Source organism: Podarcis liolepis, assembly GCF_965112155.1.
Source record: "Podarcis liolepis genome assembly, chromosome: 1".
NCBI lineage: Eukaryota > Metazoa > Chordata > Lepidosauria > Squamata > Lacertidae > Podarcis > Podarcis liolepis.
In genome coordinates, this window is record NC_139554.1 from 103,277,632 (window position 1) to 103,294,646 (window position 17,015).

Here is a 17,015-nt window from a genome sequence, read left to right on the forward strand (position 1 = left end):
GATGTGCTGTAAAGCAGTTAACTATGCTATAGGGCATGACTCATTCACCCACTCCTCCCCACTACCATTCATAACCATTATTCCCGCTGCTGACACCTGCTCCTCAAGAGCAGCACATCCTTGGGCTGAGAACACTTACATCGCTCCTATGCTTGGCATTTTCCTTTGCCAAAACCACCTCCATTGAATCAGGGATACTTGTGAATTTAACGGTGTCTGGAGGCTGGCGATATTTCTTTTCACTCAGAATCTCAGAAGCCTTCTTGTTCTTTTCCGATTCTAGAGATCCGTATGAGTTCCATCCAATGCCTTTCAGCCACTCAAGATCTGTTTTGTATGCATTCTAGCAAGGAAGAAAACATATATGAGATCCATTTGGTATTGCAAATACCACTGAAGAGGATTTTAACTTTTGGTCCTATTCCTATTCCTCCGTCATATGTTGATTATGGGTCCTTGCCTTAGGTACGTCTATCATTTGGCTTGATTGTTATTTAAATAAAGCATACAAAGTTTTGCAAAGTTTGAAAACCAAGTACAGTGGTACCTCAGGTTAAGTACTTAATTCGTTCTGGAGGTCCGTACTTAACCTGAAACTGTTCTTAACCTGAAGCACCACTTTAGCTAATGGGGCCTCCTGCTGCTGCCGTGCCGCCACAGCACGATTTCTGTTCTCATCCTGAAGCAAAGTTCTTAACCTGAAGCACTATTTCTGGGTTAGTGGAGTCTGTAACCTGAAGCGTATGTAACTTGAAGCATATGTAACCTGAGGTACCACTGTACCGGTATGTTTGGCCAAGAATATGGCCAAAAATGTACATAGTGAGAAGACTAGCGCAGGAGGGGAGACAAGGGAAACATTGTTTTTAAGGCACCTTAAATCTTAGAAAAGAATTTTGACAAAAACGAATTAAGAGATTAAACAAACTGGGTATCAGAAAAGATTGGGAACATACTCCAGAAACAGCAAAAATGAGGATGAACAAGAGCAATAAGAAGTCAGTAAGAATGAAGGATGTAAGCAGGGACCTGCCAGCATTAGGGTAGGTAAGAGACTGAAGGAGACTTGAAATCTGCCTTCACAAACAAATATCATTTCTGTTCCCCCATAGCAAGATATGGTTTATAAATACGACTTACATCGCTTTGTAATTCATATACTTTCTTAGCATGGATGACATCATTTTGGTCCGGGAGACATGTCCATTGGTGCAGAAAATGACGGTAATCGATATCGCTGACCAGTTTCTGACAATTCTTAGCGTGCAAGACCTCCAGCATATCCACAGGGCTGATATACTTGGTCTTCCATTTCTCAAAGTCTTTCTTGTATTCCCTCTCACTCTGTATCTTGGCTACATTCATAGAATGCACAAGTTTGGGGTCGTCCTGTATGCTGCGTGCTCCAATGTGATGCCCCTGTTGCTTGCGGTAACCTTCTTTGTACTTGTACTGAAATCACAAACAAAGTTTGTTGCAAAGACAAGAACGACAAAATCCGGAATCGTTAGCAGATCTATCCCAATGGAGGCGCCATGTCAGAACTGTTTGCAAATGTGTCCTTTCGTGGTTGCTGCTGATTCACAAGCAAAGCTGGTTGCTCATTCACTTGGGAGCAAGCCCCCCTTGAACTCAGTGGGTCCTACTTGTGAGTAGACATGCCATAAGGCTGCTCTGGAAACAGGCCAAAAAAAATCAGCACAGTGGCAGCACTACATTCCCAGCCTGGCATGTTTTGGTGAAAACTAGATTCCACCACCAATAGCCTACCTTGATTCAAAATTGCTTGATAACTACATGAGATGCAATGATAAGACTTTTTCTTCATAGGGGACATTGGAAAAATCATACAGTAGGACATCTATTATTCTACAAGGGAACCATAGGTGCTTTGGCTGGTCTGTGCTGGTATACACACCATGGCACCTCAGAGGCTCTGGCCCTGAAAACCATTTACATGACTGAGTCCTAGAAAACGTGACTGAATGCATCAAAGGTGTACTACAATACTACTTACATCACTAGCGATGTCCCTTGATGCTTTTGCAGATTTCACTGAGATTGCTTCAGCAGTGAGGTCATAACCTTTCTTCAACAATTCTTCCCATCCAAGTTTGTACAGTTTCTAATATGGAAAGCAAGAAGGGCAAAAGAAGCTCAATACCTAACAGGCATTTCTTCCACTGGAGAATAGATATTTGGAATATTTGAGTGTGGAGCAGTTAAAAAACTGCACAAGGAACACCAAATAGCTCTTAGCTTCCCTCAAAACTCCTGCGCTGTTATAGCTAGGGCAGAGTTAAATTTCATGAGCGAACATTTTTGTTGGGGGGGGGAGGTGAATGATTGAGCCCCTTGAAATACTCTTCAAAAGATGCTTCTAAGCCTTTTTTACACTGGCTCACTCCCAATCTTTATTGCCTCAGCTGGCAGGTGCTTGGGCATCCCCCCCCCATCCCTCAACACCGCAAAAAGGAGCCTTGCTGGCTATATGATCCTGCCAAGCAGGGATCATGAAGCTAGGGAGATGTCACAATGCCAAAAATGGGTAAACATTGCCCTAATATTTGCAGCCCTGGCTTTTTCTTTTTCAAAAGGCTGCTGCTGAAACAGGAGGTGCTTTTCACAAGGAGAAGAGGCATTAAACAAAAAACAAAAAAGGGCATCTCACCACCTGTTTCAACTCATTCTAGTATGGCCCAAGGAGAAATCCTAAAATTTGGTTCAGATTTCATTTGAGGTGAAATCTGGTGACGATCTAGATATGTTCAGAGACCCCTGAGAAATTTCTGTTAGTGTTTTCCCAACTCTTGGCTTTCCCTGTTGTTCATTCAAAGGGTGGCGGGAAGGTTATGAAATTTCCTTAAAATGCTGCTTTAGATAAAATGTGATGACAATACAGAGAGGTGCAGAAAGCCCTGAGAAATTTCACTAGTGTGATCACAAATCTAGGTTTGCCTCAAAACTCCTCTTGTTTGTTCTGACACGAAGCACTTGCTTCAGATTTCACTTCAGGTGAATGTCAAATACAATTGGAAATGAACTTCTAACAACTAAAGAAAACAAAGGCATTCCTACAAAATATATCTGAGCCAGAGAATTTGCATACGAATAGTATATTAACCAACACAATGCATTGTTACATATTTCTATACCTGGCTGTAATTGTACTTGTTTGCTTTGGCCTGCATAATGTCGGGTGTATCTGGCATCACGTGAATCTTCGTCTTATCCTTCTCCCACGCATCTATATATGAATGCTATTAGGAAAAATAAAACAAGATAAATCAATGCAATTTGCATTTATACATGCAGTAATGTTGCCATAATAATTTTAAAGTTGTTTATTTATTTATTTTTTACACTTTTAGATATAGCAGCCATTTGGTATGATATCACACCACACAGAAGCCATTTTGTTTTATGCCATGCACTCAGCAGTGGCCATTTTGTATTATGCAAAACACCAGGGCAGACATTTTGTTATGCCATGTCCCTACAGCAGCCATTTTGTGACTGGCACTCATAGCACCCTCTCAAAATTCCAAATGTACCCAATTGGTCCAAACAAAGAGATTCTTTTCACACTGGCTAACGAGAGTCACCTTATTCATAACACCAGCATTGTGTTTTGCAAGTTCCATGTCCATTGAGTCCATCAGCTTCTTAAATGGGAAAAGGCTTGGATGCTGGCGGTACTTCGAATCGCTTGCAATTTCAGTGGCTTTCTTACTCTTTTCAATATCCAGTGACCCAGCAGGACTCCAACCAAGTCCTTTGTACCATTCATTGTAATCTTGTTTGTATTCATGCTGCAGGTGGAAGAGAATAACACACAGCCAAAGTTGAGCGGCTCTTAGCTGCAGCAACATAAACCATCTGCATAAACGCACGAGAAATATAGCCACTGACTGGTAGTGAAAAGAGAATGCAAGGTCTTACATTGCTTTGAATCCGGTTCATGTTTCTTGCCAGTTCTATATTAATGGCATCTGGCAGGAGGATATATTTGTGGATGAGCCTTTTGTAGTTGGTGTTGGTGATATTTGCTTGAGCTTCCTTGGCAGCCATGACGCTGAAAGTATCAGCAGGGGTGTTGTACTTGGTCTTGCTGGTTTCGTAGGCTTTCTTGTACTCACGATCCGACTGCATCTTAGCTACTTGCATGTAATGAACAAGCTTTGGGTCATCTTGGAGGCTGCGGAAGCCAACAAGTTTGCCCTTATCCATTTCATATCCCAGTTTGTATTTGTACTGCACAGAAGAAGACAAACAGAACATAAGCAAGGAAGTAAAATTTAATCTCAGGAAGGTTAGAAATGCAACATTTCTTCATCTGTGATAAATAAAATTAAAAGTGTACATGAGGTTGAACATAAAAACTAATAAAATATGACAGTGGGTCAGATCCAAAGGTGTCACTCCATTTTGTCCCAAATAAGGCTGTCTTTGTATCAGTTTCCCCCAGCACCACCTCCCCTGTTGTTCTGGAGAGGACCCCAGCCTTCTAGAGCAGATTTTCAGGGGCATAGGACAAGCGGGACTCCAGACCCATTGGGGCAGTGGGAACACTTTTTCTGCTCACAAAACCTTTGGATCTGATGCAACGTATGAACTTCAGCTTTTAGAGTAATTTAAAATATTTTGGCCTTAAAAACTTACATCACTGGCAATGTCTCGGGAAGCCTTAGCAGCTTTAATGGGGATTGCATCAGCCCTCAGATCATATCCCTTCTTCTTATCTTCTTCCATGGAAAGTCTGTACATTTTCTGTGGTATTCAAAGAAACAAAAGAATAAAGGCTTTGTAGTGAATGCTTTTGTATGGAGAGAACATTCCTTCCAACTGCTAGGTAAAGCTTTCTTGACTTTTTTTGGGCTTTCATTTACTTTTTTTTTAAAAGTTGTTTGGAAAAATGAAATTAAAGGTGGACTATTAATACTCTAATCAATTGTGTCAATGGGGAATCATAATGCAGGACTATACCGCGAAGGTAATAGCTCTTTATGCTAACTAATCACCTCATTAGCAGTTCTTTATCTTTAGCACTACATGAAAGCCGAATACAACCCCAGCTATCTACCTAGTCCTCATACTTACATTGCTGATGTTGAATGCATTGACTTTTGCCAAAACAAGCTCAGGGATATCTGGAGTGATGTTAATCTTGGTCTTGTCTGCTTCCCAGTCCTTTTTGTAAAGGTGCTGAAAAGGCAACGCAAAACTTATATCACCATTTCTAAAAATCACTTACAATTGTTTATTTTCCTCTAAGAGGAGATGCATTAGACCCTTTTGCTTTGCTACACATTTGAAAAAGCTGCTACTCGAATGTCTAAGATTAATGGGCCTTGTGCAACTAACAAAGGGATATCCAATATTAATCATACTCAAAGCAGACCCATTAAATCAATGGATTTAAGTTACTTAAATCCACTGATTTCACTTGACTTAGCTGAATATCACCCTTGGTTAGTATCCAATTTATATATATATTAAAAACAACAACCCTGCTATCTGAATAACTGGAGATGCCTTTTTAGATTACAAGTTTTAAAAATCTATTAGCTAACCAATTATTAATTTAAAAAAAATGCAGGCCTACTTTATATTCACAAATGCACAGGACAATTTTCAGGCTGGTTAAGCCTAGTGTTCCATGTCCTGCCTAAAACTTTAGATTCTGACAGTCCTGATTCAGCACAAGCCAGCATAAATCAGGGTTCATTTTGTTTCTTGTGGAATGACAAAGCAAACAGTAACCATGTGCTAAGATGGCAACCTGTTTGTTGATCTGGAATAAAATACACAATTCCACCGAAAAATATTACCCAGGGAATCCAAATAATTAGTTAACTATTGCTACTTTTCTGCAATGTCTTAGAACAAGAAGACCAACCAACAGAGACTCTTTTGCAAACGTAATGTTGGCAAACCTCCTTTGAAAAGAGACACGTGAAATTTAGGCATGGGTGTGATCTCACATGACCCAATGACATACTGATCTTAGAGAAATAGAAAAATTCATCTTATCATGAGGAGAGAAACAGGCACCCTAAACTGCCACATACACAGAGCAATTTTAGCATGCAGGAAAATGACACAGAAATCAAAGAAAGGAGAGGTGGTAGAAGAACACAAACCAATTCAGCCCTGACTACACCAGTAAGTCTTACTGACCAGATATCAAAGCAATGCCATTATTAGTAACAACTTGTTGAGCAGGAAATATTATAAAATTAATAATGAAATCTTGGGGGAGGGGCTATAAATATTACTCCATAATTTATACAATAGTATAAAATCAGTAGTTAAGTTTGCCTCCTGCACAACTGCCCTATCTTCATGCATTTATGAATTTTAACTTCTGTGTGTTTCCAGTTCTCAATTAAGTCAACAAGTCACAGATTAGTTGGTGGGGTTAATTTGTTTGTGAAATCGCAGGTCAAGTTTCTGCTCGGCAGCAGCTTTCCTATGCTAGGCTTATTTGCTTACCCCGTCCATGGTCTTTGCGTTTTGTGTAGCCAGGACCATGGGCATAGAATCCATCTTGATAGAATACTTGAGTTTGTCTGGATGCTGCCTGTATTTCTTCTCACTGACAATCTCCATGGCTTTCTTGTTCTTCTCGGCTTCTAAAGATCCCAATGGAACCCACCCAACTCCCTTCATGAATTCATCATAGTCTGCTTTGTACTGGTTCTGGAGACAAAATAAAATTAAACAGGTGAGAAATGTTAGATACACTGCTAGTCTATTTTTAAAGCAGCAGTGTTTACTTGCAAAAATTGCACGCACTGGCACAGCAGAAAAGAAATCCAATACATTGTGTCGTGGTTTATTTGTACTAATCAGCTAAGCTGGACCTTTTCAGGATAGCAACTTCATATTTAAGCCTGCTTCTTTGTAAGCATTTCAAAACTTTAAAATGTATACTAATATTGTGCTGTATTGTTGCTTTTAAAATTATCACCACAAAATTGTTTACACAGTCTTCTTCAGTCTAAGACTACACTGCTATGCACGTTTATTGGAACACATAAACATTTGCATATATATATATATATATATATATATATATATATATATATATATGTAATATTTTCTTGGTTTACAAAAGTACATGCCTTGTCTCTTTTCTCAGGTTGTACAGTCTTTCTGACAAATCTATTACATTTGTTGTGAGACATTAGTGCTGAGTACAGTATAAGGTTGGGGAAGAAGGGGGCAGAGGAGGGGGGAGTGGTGAGGCTTATATTATTTTGTATAGTGTACGTGTTGGGTTTTGTGTCAGAGTCAACTGGGTAGGTTCTCTTTCTATTCGTTTATTACATTTCCTTGGTAGTGAGAGGTACTGGGTGGCAGGGTGTGGTTGGTTGTGGTTGGCTGCAGTGGGGCTTCTTTGCATTTGTGAGGGGAGCGGGAGTCAGGAAAGCTTGTTGGGTCAGGTAAACCAGATTGATTCGTATGCTGTCAGTGGATTATTGTTGTTGTTTACATTTATAATCTATTTTACATGACATATAGAATATTCCAGGTGCCTAAGGGCGCCCCTCACCTTGGACATAGGGATTTGGAGGGTTAAATAGTCTACATCTATAATTCAGTGGTTTTTCAAAGTCTTTTACTTACATTACTCTGAATCTGCATCATGTTTTTGGCCAGTTCCAGGTTCATAGAATCAGGCAAAACATTATATGTGTGGATAATATTCCTGTAGTTTGTATCCGTTGCCACTTCCTGTGCTTTCTTGGCTGCCACCACACTGAACATGTCAACTGGGGTGTGGAACCGGGTCTTTGACTTCTCATAGTCCTTCTTGTACTCACGCTCCGACTGCATCTTAGCAACTTGCATGAAGTGCACCAGTTTAGGGTCGTCTTCCAGACTACGGAATCCAATGTGCTTTCCCTTGGCTTGCTCGAAGGCTAGTTTGTATTTGTACTGTAAGCAGAAAGGTGTATTTGTACTGTAAGCAGAAACTCAGTTAAGACCACCATCTTACTGAACATGGCAAAACAACCATTTTACATTTCAAATAAGTTTATGAGTTGCATATATATATATATATATATATATATATATATATATATATAGGCTTGGGAACCATTATTATGCACCATTATTATCCCCAAACAGCAAACAGTGGGATAGATCTTGTTAGTGGAAGCACTGTGCAAAGACCTTCTGCTTGTGCAACAGGGCTTTCCTTCCCCCAGCAAGCTCTGAAATGCGTTCTGAAAGAACCCCCAGAACAGCATGCAGGAGAGTCATTCCCTCTGGTAAGATTGCCCTGATAGCACAATTATCTTAGCATAACATTGAATTCCTCCCAAAGTGCTAAATTCAAAAACTTTTATTTATCCCCTTGCCCATTTAATAATAAGTGAAACCATCAACCCAAAGGACTTGTATACACTTCAGCCACAATCTAATAAAGTAGCCTTAAGCTCTTTAAAATCAGTAAACCTTATTTTGCATGCACAATTGTGGCCATAATTTAGGGTAGGGGTTGCTCTAGAGTAGGGGCCATCATTAATCCCTAGTAAATTATCTCTATCTTTTCTTCATTGATGTACAACTGTGCTAGAGGTAAGTGCAATGGGCACAAAGAAACATATTCTTGCAGGATCGTCCTTGAGTAGGTGATTTTCAAAAGCCATGGGCTCCAAACAAAGCTTATGAAAGCAATAGTATAATAAGAACCATTTCTCAGATTTGCCCAGGTGGACTCAAGAGAACATAAGGTATCCAAACATGGGGGGAAGGGCTAATTGAGAATGGTAAGTCTAGGGATAAATCAGTCTTTTCTCATGAACGCAATGGAAAAATTAAACTTACATCACTTGCAATATCCCTTGAAGCTTTGGCTGCTTTTATTGAGATAGCATCTGACCTCAAATCATAGCCTTTCTTTTTGTCTTCTTCCCAGCCAGCCCTGTATAGTTTCTTTTCAAAAAAAAAAGGAAGAAGGGAAGATTGGTAAAGGGGAGGTTGTAAATTAAAAACAAAACACACTTCTCATATATTAGGTATACAGAATGGGAGGTAGAATACTCTTTGTCATTTGAAATCTTACATCGCTCATGGTGACTTGATTGAACTTGGACAAGATTATCTCTGGAGTGTCGGGCATCACGTGAATGTCTGCCTTCTCTTTGTTCCATTTTTCATTGTACAGTCTCTGCAGTTCATAAAAAAAGAGTAGACTTAAAGATGTCGCTTTCTGTTTTTACTTTTGCAGGTTGAAAATTATCGGTTGATTTGGCTTACACATGCTTGGCCATTAATGCACACTGAATTTTACACAAGCCCCTCTGAAATAAATAGAGATCCTAGCCTCCAGAAGAAGTTACAGATCAGAGGGGATCACCACCTTGCAGGGATGACTCTGCAAATCAAAACCCGATCTTTGGGTTTACCACGTTAGATTAAATTCTCTTACAAAACTCAATAATGTACTCCACTTAAGTTTTTAACAAGCAGTTTTCTTGTGTTCCTAAACCTTCACAAAGGCAAGCATAATTGCCCGATTTTACTCTGTGTTTATGCATCATGGCACAAGACAAGTGAGAAGGGGGTTTGGTGTGAATCTCACACAATCGCAGGCAGGTCTACTAAAAAATGAGACCTGCTGAGTTCAATGGAACTTATTCCCAGGCAACTGAACACAGGAATGAAGCCTCATACTTCTAATCCCTGCTGTCCACATCCATGAAGACACTGGCCTGCAATGATTCTTTTTTGTCCATCTGGCAGATTTCACTACAGTGGTATTTTGGTTTACGAACTTTATCGGTTCCAGAAGTCCGTTCTTAAACCAAAGCGTTCTTAAACCAAGGTGTGCTTTCCCATAGAAGCAGGGAACTCAATTTACAAATGGAACACACTCAACAGGAAGCGGAACATGTTCTGCTTCCAAGGCAAAGTTCACAAACCAAAACATCTACTTCCGGGTTTGCAGTGTTCTTAATCCAAGTTGTTTATAAACAAAGCTGTTCTTAAACCAAGGTACCACTGTATTGTGAAACCATCAGGCAACTGGCTGCTGATTACCAGCGTTTCTCCCAGCAGCCAGAATACATATTTATTTTACTTTAGCCATAGTCGATTATACTTCAATTGTATATAATAAATCAATACATTTAAATGTAATTGCATTTAATTATTTTTTGAATATGCATTGTGCGAAGTTAGTAGTATTTTCTTTGGGTCAATCTACTGTCCAGCAACTTCATCAGGTACACCAAAATCAATCACTTCTACACAAATGACTTAGGGTAAGTAGTACTTCCAGTAAGTGCTAGTATCCATTGGTGAACAACACTGAGAAATCACACCTGTTACCTTGACTTTAAATTCTTGAGACATAAAGTTTATATTTCAAAAATGAGTCATATCCCTCGGAGGTTTTTCTTTCCTTTACCTTGTTCATCGTAACAGCATTTTGTTTTGCCAGGACTTGCTCCATAGCAGTCATGTCAATAGTGTATTTCAGCTTGTCTGGGTGCTGACGGTATTTCTTTTCGCTAATGATTTCGGAGGCCTTCTTTGCCTTCTCCACTTCCAGAGACTGGATCGGTACCCAGCCTACTCCTCTCAGCCAGCTGTTGAAATCTGCTTTGTAAAGATTCTTTAAAGGAAGGAAACAACGGGAAATAATTTGATGTGGAAAAGATCTGTTTCAACCTTCACAATACGCCAAAGCAATGAATTCATCCTGGTGCCAGATTGTGGGCTTAAACCGGATTGGTAGATGGTTGTGTGCATAGGAGCAAACTGCTAGGGGCTGAGGGGGCTGCCCTATCCAAAGTTGATGGGCATTGTCATTCAAATGGTGTGCATTGTGATCGATCATGCGGGGTGGGGCTTACCTGAGCCCCCCCTCCCGTATTTTACTCAGGTTGGCCCATTTGGTTATGTGTGTGCGGATAAGATGCGTTTGGGTAAGGTTTGTGTCTGGATAGCTGTGCCTGAATGAGGGTCTGTGTGTGACAGACAGGAGGGGAGAGAGAAAAGACTGGGTTTCCTCCACCCACTTTTGACTTTGGCCTTTCCATTTTGGTCCTTGGATCCACACCCACTGCTGCTTATGTACCACTGCCTCCATCCACCTCAAAGGAATGGGATGTGAGCCCATCTCTCCTGCTCCATCTTTTATTGAAGTCCATTAATTCCAACAGTTAATTTTGGCTTGAATGGGAAATATTATTTCTAAAAGTGTGATGAAAGGAGAGGATACCTGATCCCAAGGTTAGGTTAATCAGCCTTATGTGAACCTGGATAAAAACTCAGAACAGATGCAACAGGACAAAAGCCTAGCAGAGCATCCTACCTTGAGACTTCCCAAGCTGCTAACAACCTCCACAACCTTGTTATCACCGTGGGATTGCTTTATTATATATTTCAATTATGGTGGTTCATATTTTAATGATTTAATGGGAATCTCTTATGGCTTGTTTTTACTGTATATTTTAATTATGAATGTCGATATTTTAATTGGTATAATTGGTGTAAACCACTTAGAAACCCATCTTGGCAATGAAGTGGTATATAAATTAATTAAGATATCAAGAACAACCAACAACTACATCTTCATCGTCAGAATACATACATCACTCTGAATCTGCATCATATTTCTTGACCGTTCCACACTGATGTTGTCAGGCAAAAGGGTATAATTATGCAGAGATGTTCTATAGTTTGTGTCGGTGATCACTTCCTGGGCCTTTTTAGCAGCCATCACACTGAACATGTCCATGGGCAAGTTATACTTGGTCTTGCTGCTTTCGTAGTCCTTCTTGTATTCACGTTCTGACTGAAGTTTGGCCACATTCATATAATGGACCAATTTAGGATCGTCTTGCAGGCTGCGGAACCCAACTTGCTTTCCTTTATCTTTCTCATATGATTCCTTGTACTTGTACTAGGGGGAAATCAAGTCAAAGGAACAAAAATTAAACGGGCAAACATTCATTCTGCACACTGGGGGGAAAACCAGTAGAAGAACAGTAGATATTTGTTATTCTATTGTTGTCTCCACCCTTACTGTTACGTTCTGGCCATAACACCCTTTCCAACATTTTAAAAGTAATTTTAAATTTGTGAATACTTAATTATTTTTTACCTAAGTCCAGAACACTATATTTTCCACTTTCTTGGTCCCCTCATGTCCTGCTTTCCCTTCCCTCCCCTCCAAGTCTCCTACCCTCTTTCTCTTTGGAGGTATTGGAGGTGGCAGATAACAACAGTCCCCAGCATTTTTATTTTGAAAGAGAAATGCTGTCCAATCTCCCAGATTTCCCAGAAAAAGGCCCAGTGTTGTCTGAAGAACTATCACAATTAGTCACCCTAGATGGCCAATGTCCAAGAAAAAATTATAAGCAGACATGTAACAATCCCACACACATCTGCAGCACGGGAGGAATGGAATTTCCAACACCTGGATGGTGCCTTCGTCTTACTTGTCCCACCCCCGAAATGAGCTTGTCTCTTTCTGCTCAAAATTTCTCAAACGAATAATGAATTGATTAGTAATTCCCCCCTACTGATGTAGATGCACACATCTCAGGTGGCAGGGCTAGAGAGGTGGGGAATACCTTGCACTGGATCCTAAAGGGTGTCATTCTCTAGGCAGGCAAATAATCTGACTCAGTTGAAAGCAGCTTTATATGTTCAGGACAGTTCTGAATTTTTATCGAGATTCAACTTACGTCACTGGCAATGTTTCGTGAAGCTTTTGCAGCAATGATAGGAATGGCATCAGGCTTCAGATCATACCCTTTGGCAATTAACTTCTTATAGTCCGCTTTGTAAGAGTGCTTAAAAAGAAGAATGAATATTCATAGTAAGAAGAATCCTAGTGGCACAATCAAAGGGCAATATTATTCTAGTATACTGAGCAAAAACATCCATGTGGGTTTCTGACATTATTAAGGATGATCCACAAGGTATGTGTATACAGCAAACACAATGATATCATTTTTTAAAATAATAAAAAAGGGTTGGCAGCTTCACTCCAAAACACAATCCCCAACCATTACTGCCACCAAGACACAAGTGTTCAACTAACATACATAGAGAGAAAGAGAGGGGGAGGGAGAAATGTGTAAGGCTAATAAAACACATAATTCACTTTCTGAAAGATCAGTTTGATTTCTGCTCATCGAATACTCACATCACTTATATTGTAGGCATTGACTTTTGCTTGAATAAACTCAGGAACATATGGATCCAAGTGGTAGTTGTGCTTAACTTTCTCACCCTCCAGCTTGTACGTTATCTAAAAGGAAAACAGCACATGCATCATTTCACTGGCTTGGCACACGGTACCTCGTTGTAGTTTTGGGATGGATGGACCAGTCAATTTCAGTTCTCTCAGCTTCTGCAGCAATTTGCGAGAGAGAACCCTGCCCAAGGCTCTGTAGGCTGTGGTTAGCCAAATGGGCAATACGAAATAACCTTGGCAGGAATGCCTTGAAGTTAAGGCACTGACTTGCAACCACGGTGAACATTTACTGTGAACGCTTTCTATCTCGGCAACAGACTTAAGCTGTTCTCAAACTTAATCTGTTCTGGAAGTCAGTTCCAAAACCAAAGCCAAGGCGTGCTTTCCCATAGAAAGTAATGCAAAATGAATTAATCTGTTCCAGACTTTTGAAAGCAATCCCTAAAACAGCAATTTAACATGAATTTTACTATCTAACGAGACCACTGATGCATAAAATGAAAGTAATAATCAATGTACTCTGCTATAGAATAAATAAGACAGTATTGTAGATGATAAAAAAGAAAATAATTTCCCTGCACTGATGATAGCCATTGTTTAGATGGGGGGCTTTTATCCATTTCCACAGTCACACAATCAATCAATCAGTAGCTGAACTGGGTTCCACACAGTCACAAATACAAATTAACCAAAAAAGCCTCAGAAACAAAAACGCAAAATAAATAGCAAAAACAAAAGCACCAAACTTAATCCATTCCGGAAGTCCGTTTGACTTTTGAAACGTTCGAAAACCAAGGTGCAGCTTCTGATTAGTGCAGGTGCCCCAGAAACAATAGCCGACAACCGCATCCAAAAACTTCCAAAAAACATTCGAAAACCAGAAAACTTACTTCCAGGTTTTCGGAGTTTGAGAACCAAGGCATTTGAGAACCAAAGCGTTTGAGAACCAAGGTACCACTGTATTCGATGATGGCTGCAATAGGGACTTAAAATACTGCAGTGGCACTAACTTACATCACTTCGCTGTTTGGTGTTGTGCTGCGCCAAAACCATCGGCATTGCATCCATTAAGCTTGTGAACTTGAATTTGTCTGGGGGCTGACGGTACTTCCTTTCATTTAATGCGTCTCCAGCCTTTCTAACTTTTTCTACCTCCAGAGAACCGAGAGGACTCCACCCAATTCCTTTGAACCAGCTGTTATAGTCTTGCTTGTAAATGTTCTGAGGGTAAAAACAAGGAGCAATTCAAAAGACAGACATTGAGGGGATAACATTTTAAAACAACCAGAAATACACAGAAGTTTCATTTCTTTCTAGAATCAATACATTGCACCTGACTGGATACATCTGTATCTACCAGAACAAATAAAATGTTTCTTATACAGACCAACTACATATATGCCACTCCCGAAGTGTCATCATATATAGGCTACTTGTTATACATGCTGCAAAATTCCACGGCCATTTCTCTAAAATTTTATTTGAAAACACCTCTCCCACCCAAATTCTATCCATTCACTAATCAAAAAGCATTATTTTATTTGTTCTAAAGTGGGGAAAATGTCTCCAGGAAATTTAGTCTCCCCACCCCCTTGCCACCCAATCAACTTGAAGTCCTTGCTTTAATTAGCTAATTCTGCATTCTATTTGTCCATGTGCTTGCATGCCAAGGCCCCATGACCCCCGCACCCCAATATAGTAAAATAACTAGACAGGACAAGTGTAAGGTAAGAATTGGTCAAATAGGCCACAACTGTATTGATTACATATGGAAGGTTTGGCTTAGGCATTGGGTATACCATTTTACTGCAGCCCATTTGCTGGGGGTGTATTCTAGGGTCAACCCAACCTTGGGGGGCCCTATGACCTACAGGGGTCCCTGTTTGAGGAGTGCTATGGCCCTAGCCCAGGCATAGGCAAACTCAGCCCTCCAGATGTTTTGAGACTACAATTCCCATCTTCCCTGACCACTGGTCCTGTTAGCTAGGGATGATGGGAGTTGTAGTCCCAAAACATCTGGAAGCCCGAGTTTGCCTATGCCTGCCCTAGCCCCTGCCTGGGTGTCCAGACAGAAGCAGCTCCTCACGGAAGCCTTTAACACAGCCTTTCTCAACCTGTGGGTCCCCAGATGTTGTTGAACTACAACTCCCATTACCCCTAGCTAGCAAGGCCAGAGCTCAAGGATGATGGGAGTTGTAGTCCAACAGCATCTGGGGACCCACAGGTTGAGAACCACTGTTTTAACGGGATACCCTTTCCCATAGAGGGGCAGGCAGAGGCTACCTTCTCCCCTCCATCCAAGATTAAGGCTTACCACCCCTCAAACCACTTACCAGCAAACCCTTCACACCTGCAACCAATCCTTTAATCCCTCCATCACATCATTCAACCAAGATGTCGAAATACTGCAATGAAATGTGACATTTTTTAAAAAAGTAATACTTACATCACTCTGAATTTGCATCATGTTCCTTGTCAGTTCAACATTCATGGCATCTGGCAGGTAGGTATAACGATGGAGCAGGTGTTTGTAGTGAGTATTAGAGGCTACATCCTGAGCCTGCTTGGCAGCTTGGATGCTGACCATCTCCACAGGTGTGTGATAGCAAGTCTTGCTCTTCTCATAGTCTTTCCTATACTCCCGTTCAGACTGCATTTTTGCCACGTGCATAGAATGGACAAGCTTAGGGTCATCTTGCAGGCTTCTGAAACCAACATGTTTTCCTCTTGCTTTTTCATAGGCTTCTTTGTATTTGTACTAGAGTCCCAGCGGGAGAGAGAGAGAAACAGAGAAGTTGTGTGTGGATATCCAGACTCAAAGCACCCATTTTTATACAAGTAATAAGAGAACTATCCCCTAGGTGAGACAAGACTGAGCAGATGTGGGTACTTACATCACTAGCAATGTTTCTTGACGCCTTGGCCAGAGTAATTGGAATAGAATCACCCAATACGTTGTGTCCTTTGGCTATCAGTTCATGATAGCCATGTTTATAATAGCTCTGGAGGGGGGGAAATGATATTCACATATTTAGCAAGTAGTTCAAGCAACTACTGATCAATAACTGAGAATCCATCATCACAGAAAGCAAGGAATCTCAACTTTTAGGCGATGAAGAATAGAGAATACTAGAGAAGACTAGAGAATAAGTTACATTAAAACCAGTAGACAGCGGTGGTGAGAGGGGCTGTACATTCTGGCCCTATCCTCAACATTGCTAAAACAACCCATTGGCCATGTCCCCTCCCAGTAACATCTAAACATTCAACTGAACATGTGAAAGATGTCCATAGGTACACAAGGACTTCCATGCACTCCGGAACCCAAAAGCCTATCAGGAAACCTGCCAAAGCCAGCTAGTTCAGTCCCACCGACTGTAAACTGTAGTCGTTCATCGTGATGGGTGCATATCATATCCCATGCTGACATGACATTCGCTGTCTGACCCCCTTCCTTTATTACATCATGCGGCTAGAAGTAGCATTAATCAAAATGTTATCTCCACATTATGATAGCCGCATGGTTTCTATTATATCAGAATGAATTTCTGAACCTCTAAATCTGCATTTGTTTACCAAAAGCATGAATGAAAGACACCTCTTTTTTTAAAAAAAGTGACTTACATCACTGATGTTGGCTGCATTGTATTTAGCCTGGATGAACTGAGGGGCATCTGAAGGCAAGTGGTATTTGTGCTTCATTTCTTCTCCGGAAGTTTTGTATAGTCTCTGCAAACAAAAAGAACAGGATAATAATAAACTCTTCTGTTCTCAAGGAAAATGTCCC

The 17,015-nt window shown here is 40.5% G+C and overlaps 1 protein-coding gene across 50 annotated transcripts in view; it reads right to left on the minus strand.

Moving 5' to 3' along the window:
- Window positions 1-17,015, minus strand: part of NEB (nebulin) — a 153,718-nt gene that overhangs the window by 100,336 nt on the left and 36,367 nt on the right. For all 50 annotated transcript variants that reach the window (XM_083492334.1, XM_083492306.1, XM_083492338.1 and 47 more), the window contains exons 35-54: window positions 16,853-16,957; window positions 16,123-16,230; window positions 15,675-15,986; window positions 14,243-14,449; window positions 13,178-13,282; window positions 12,714-12,821; window positions 11,615-11,926; window positions 10,427-10,633; window positions 9,080-9,184; window positions 8,842-8,949; window positions 7,633-7,944; window positions 6,496-6,702; window positions 5,101-5,205; window positions 4,663-4,770; window positions 3,943-4,254; window positions 3,606-3,812; window positions 3,156-3,260; window positions 2,018-2,125; window positions 1,141-1,452; window positions 140-343 (exon numbers count right to left, since the gene is read on the minus strand). In XM_083492334.1, the coding sequence (XP_083348460.1) occupies window positions 140-343; window positions 1,141-1,452; window positions 2,018-2,125; window positions 3,156-3,260; window positions 3,606-3,812; window positions 3,943-4,254; window positions 4,663-4,770; window positions 5,101-5,205; window positions 6,496-6,702; window positions 7,633-7,944; window positions 8,842-8,949; window positions 9,080-9,184; window positions 10,427-10,633; window positions 11,615-11,926; window positions 12,714-12,821; window positions 13,178-13,282; window positions 14,243-14,449; window positions 15,675-15,986; window positions 16,123-16,230; window positions 16,853-16,957 (3,657 nt within the window). The remainder of the gene's footprint in view (window positions 1-139; window positions 344-1,140; window positions 1,453-2,017; window positions 2,126-3,155; window positions 3,261-3,605; window positions 3,813-3,942; window positions 4,255-4,662; window positions 4,771-5,100; window positions 5,206-6,495; window positions 6,703-7,632; window positions 7,945-8,841; window positions 8,950-9,079; window positions 9,185-10,426; window positions 10,634-11,614; window positions 11,927-12,713; window positions 12,822-13,177; window positions 13,283-14,242; window positions 14,450-15,674; window positions 15,987-16,122; window positions 16,231-16,852; window positions 16,958-17,015) is intronic.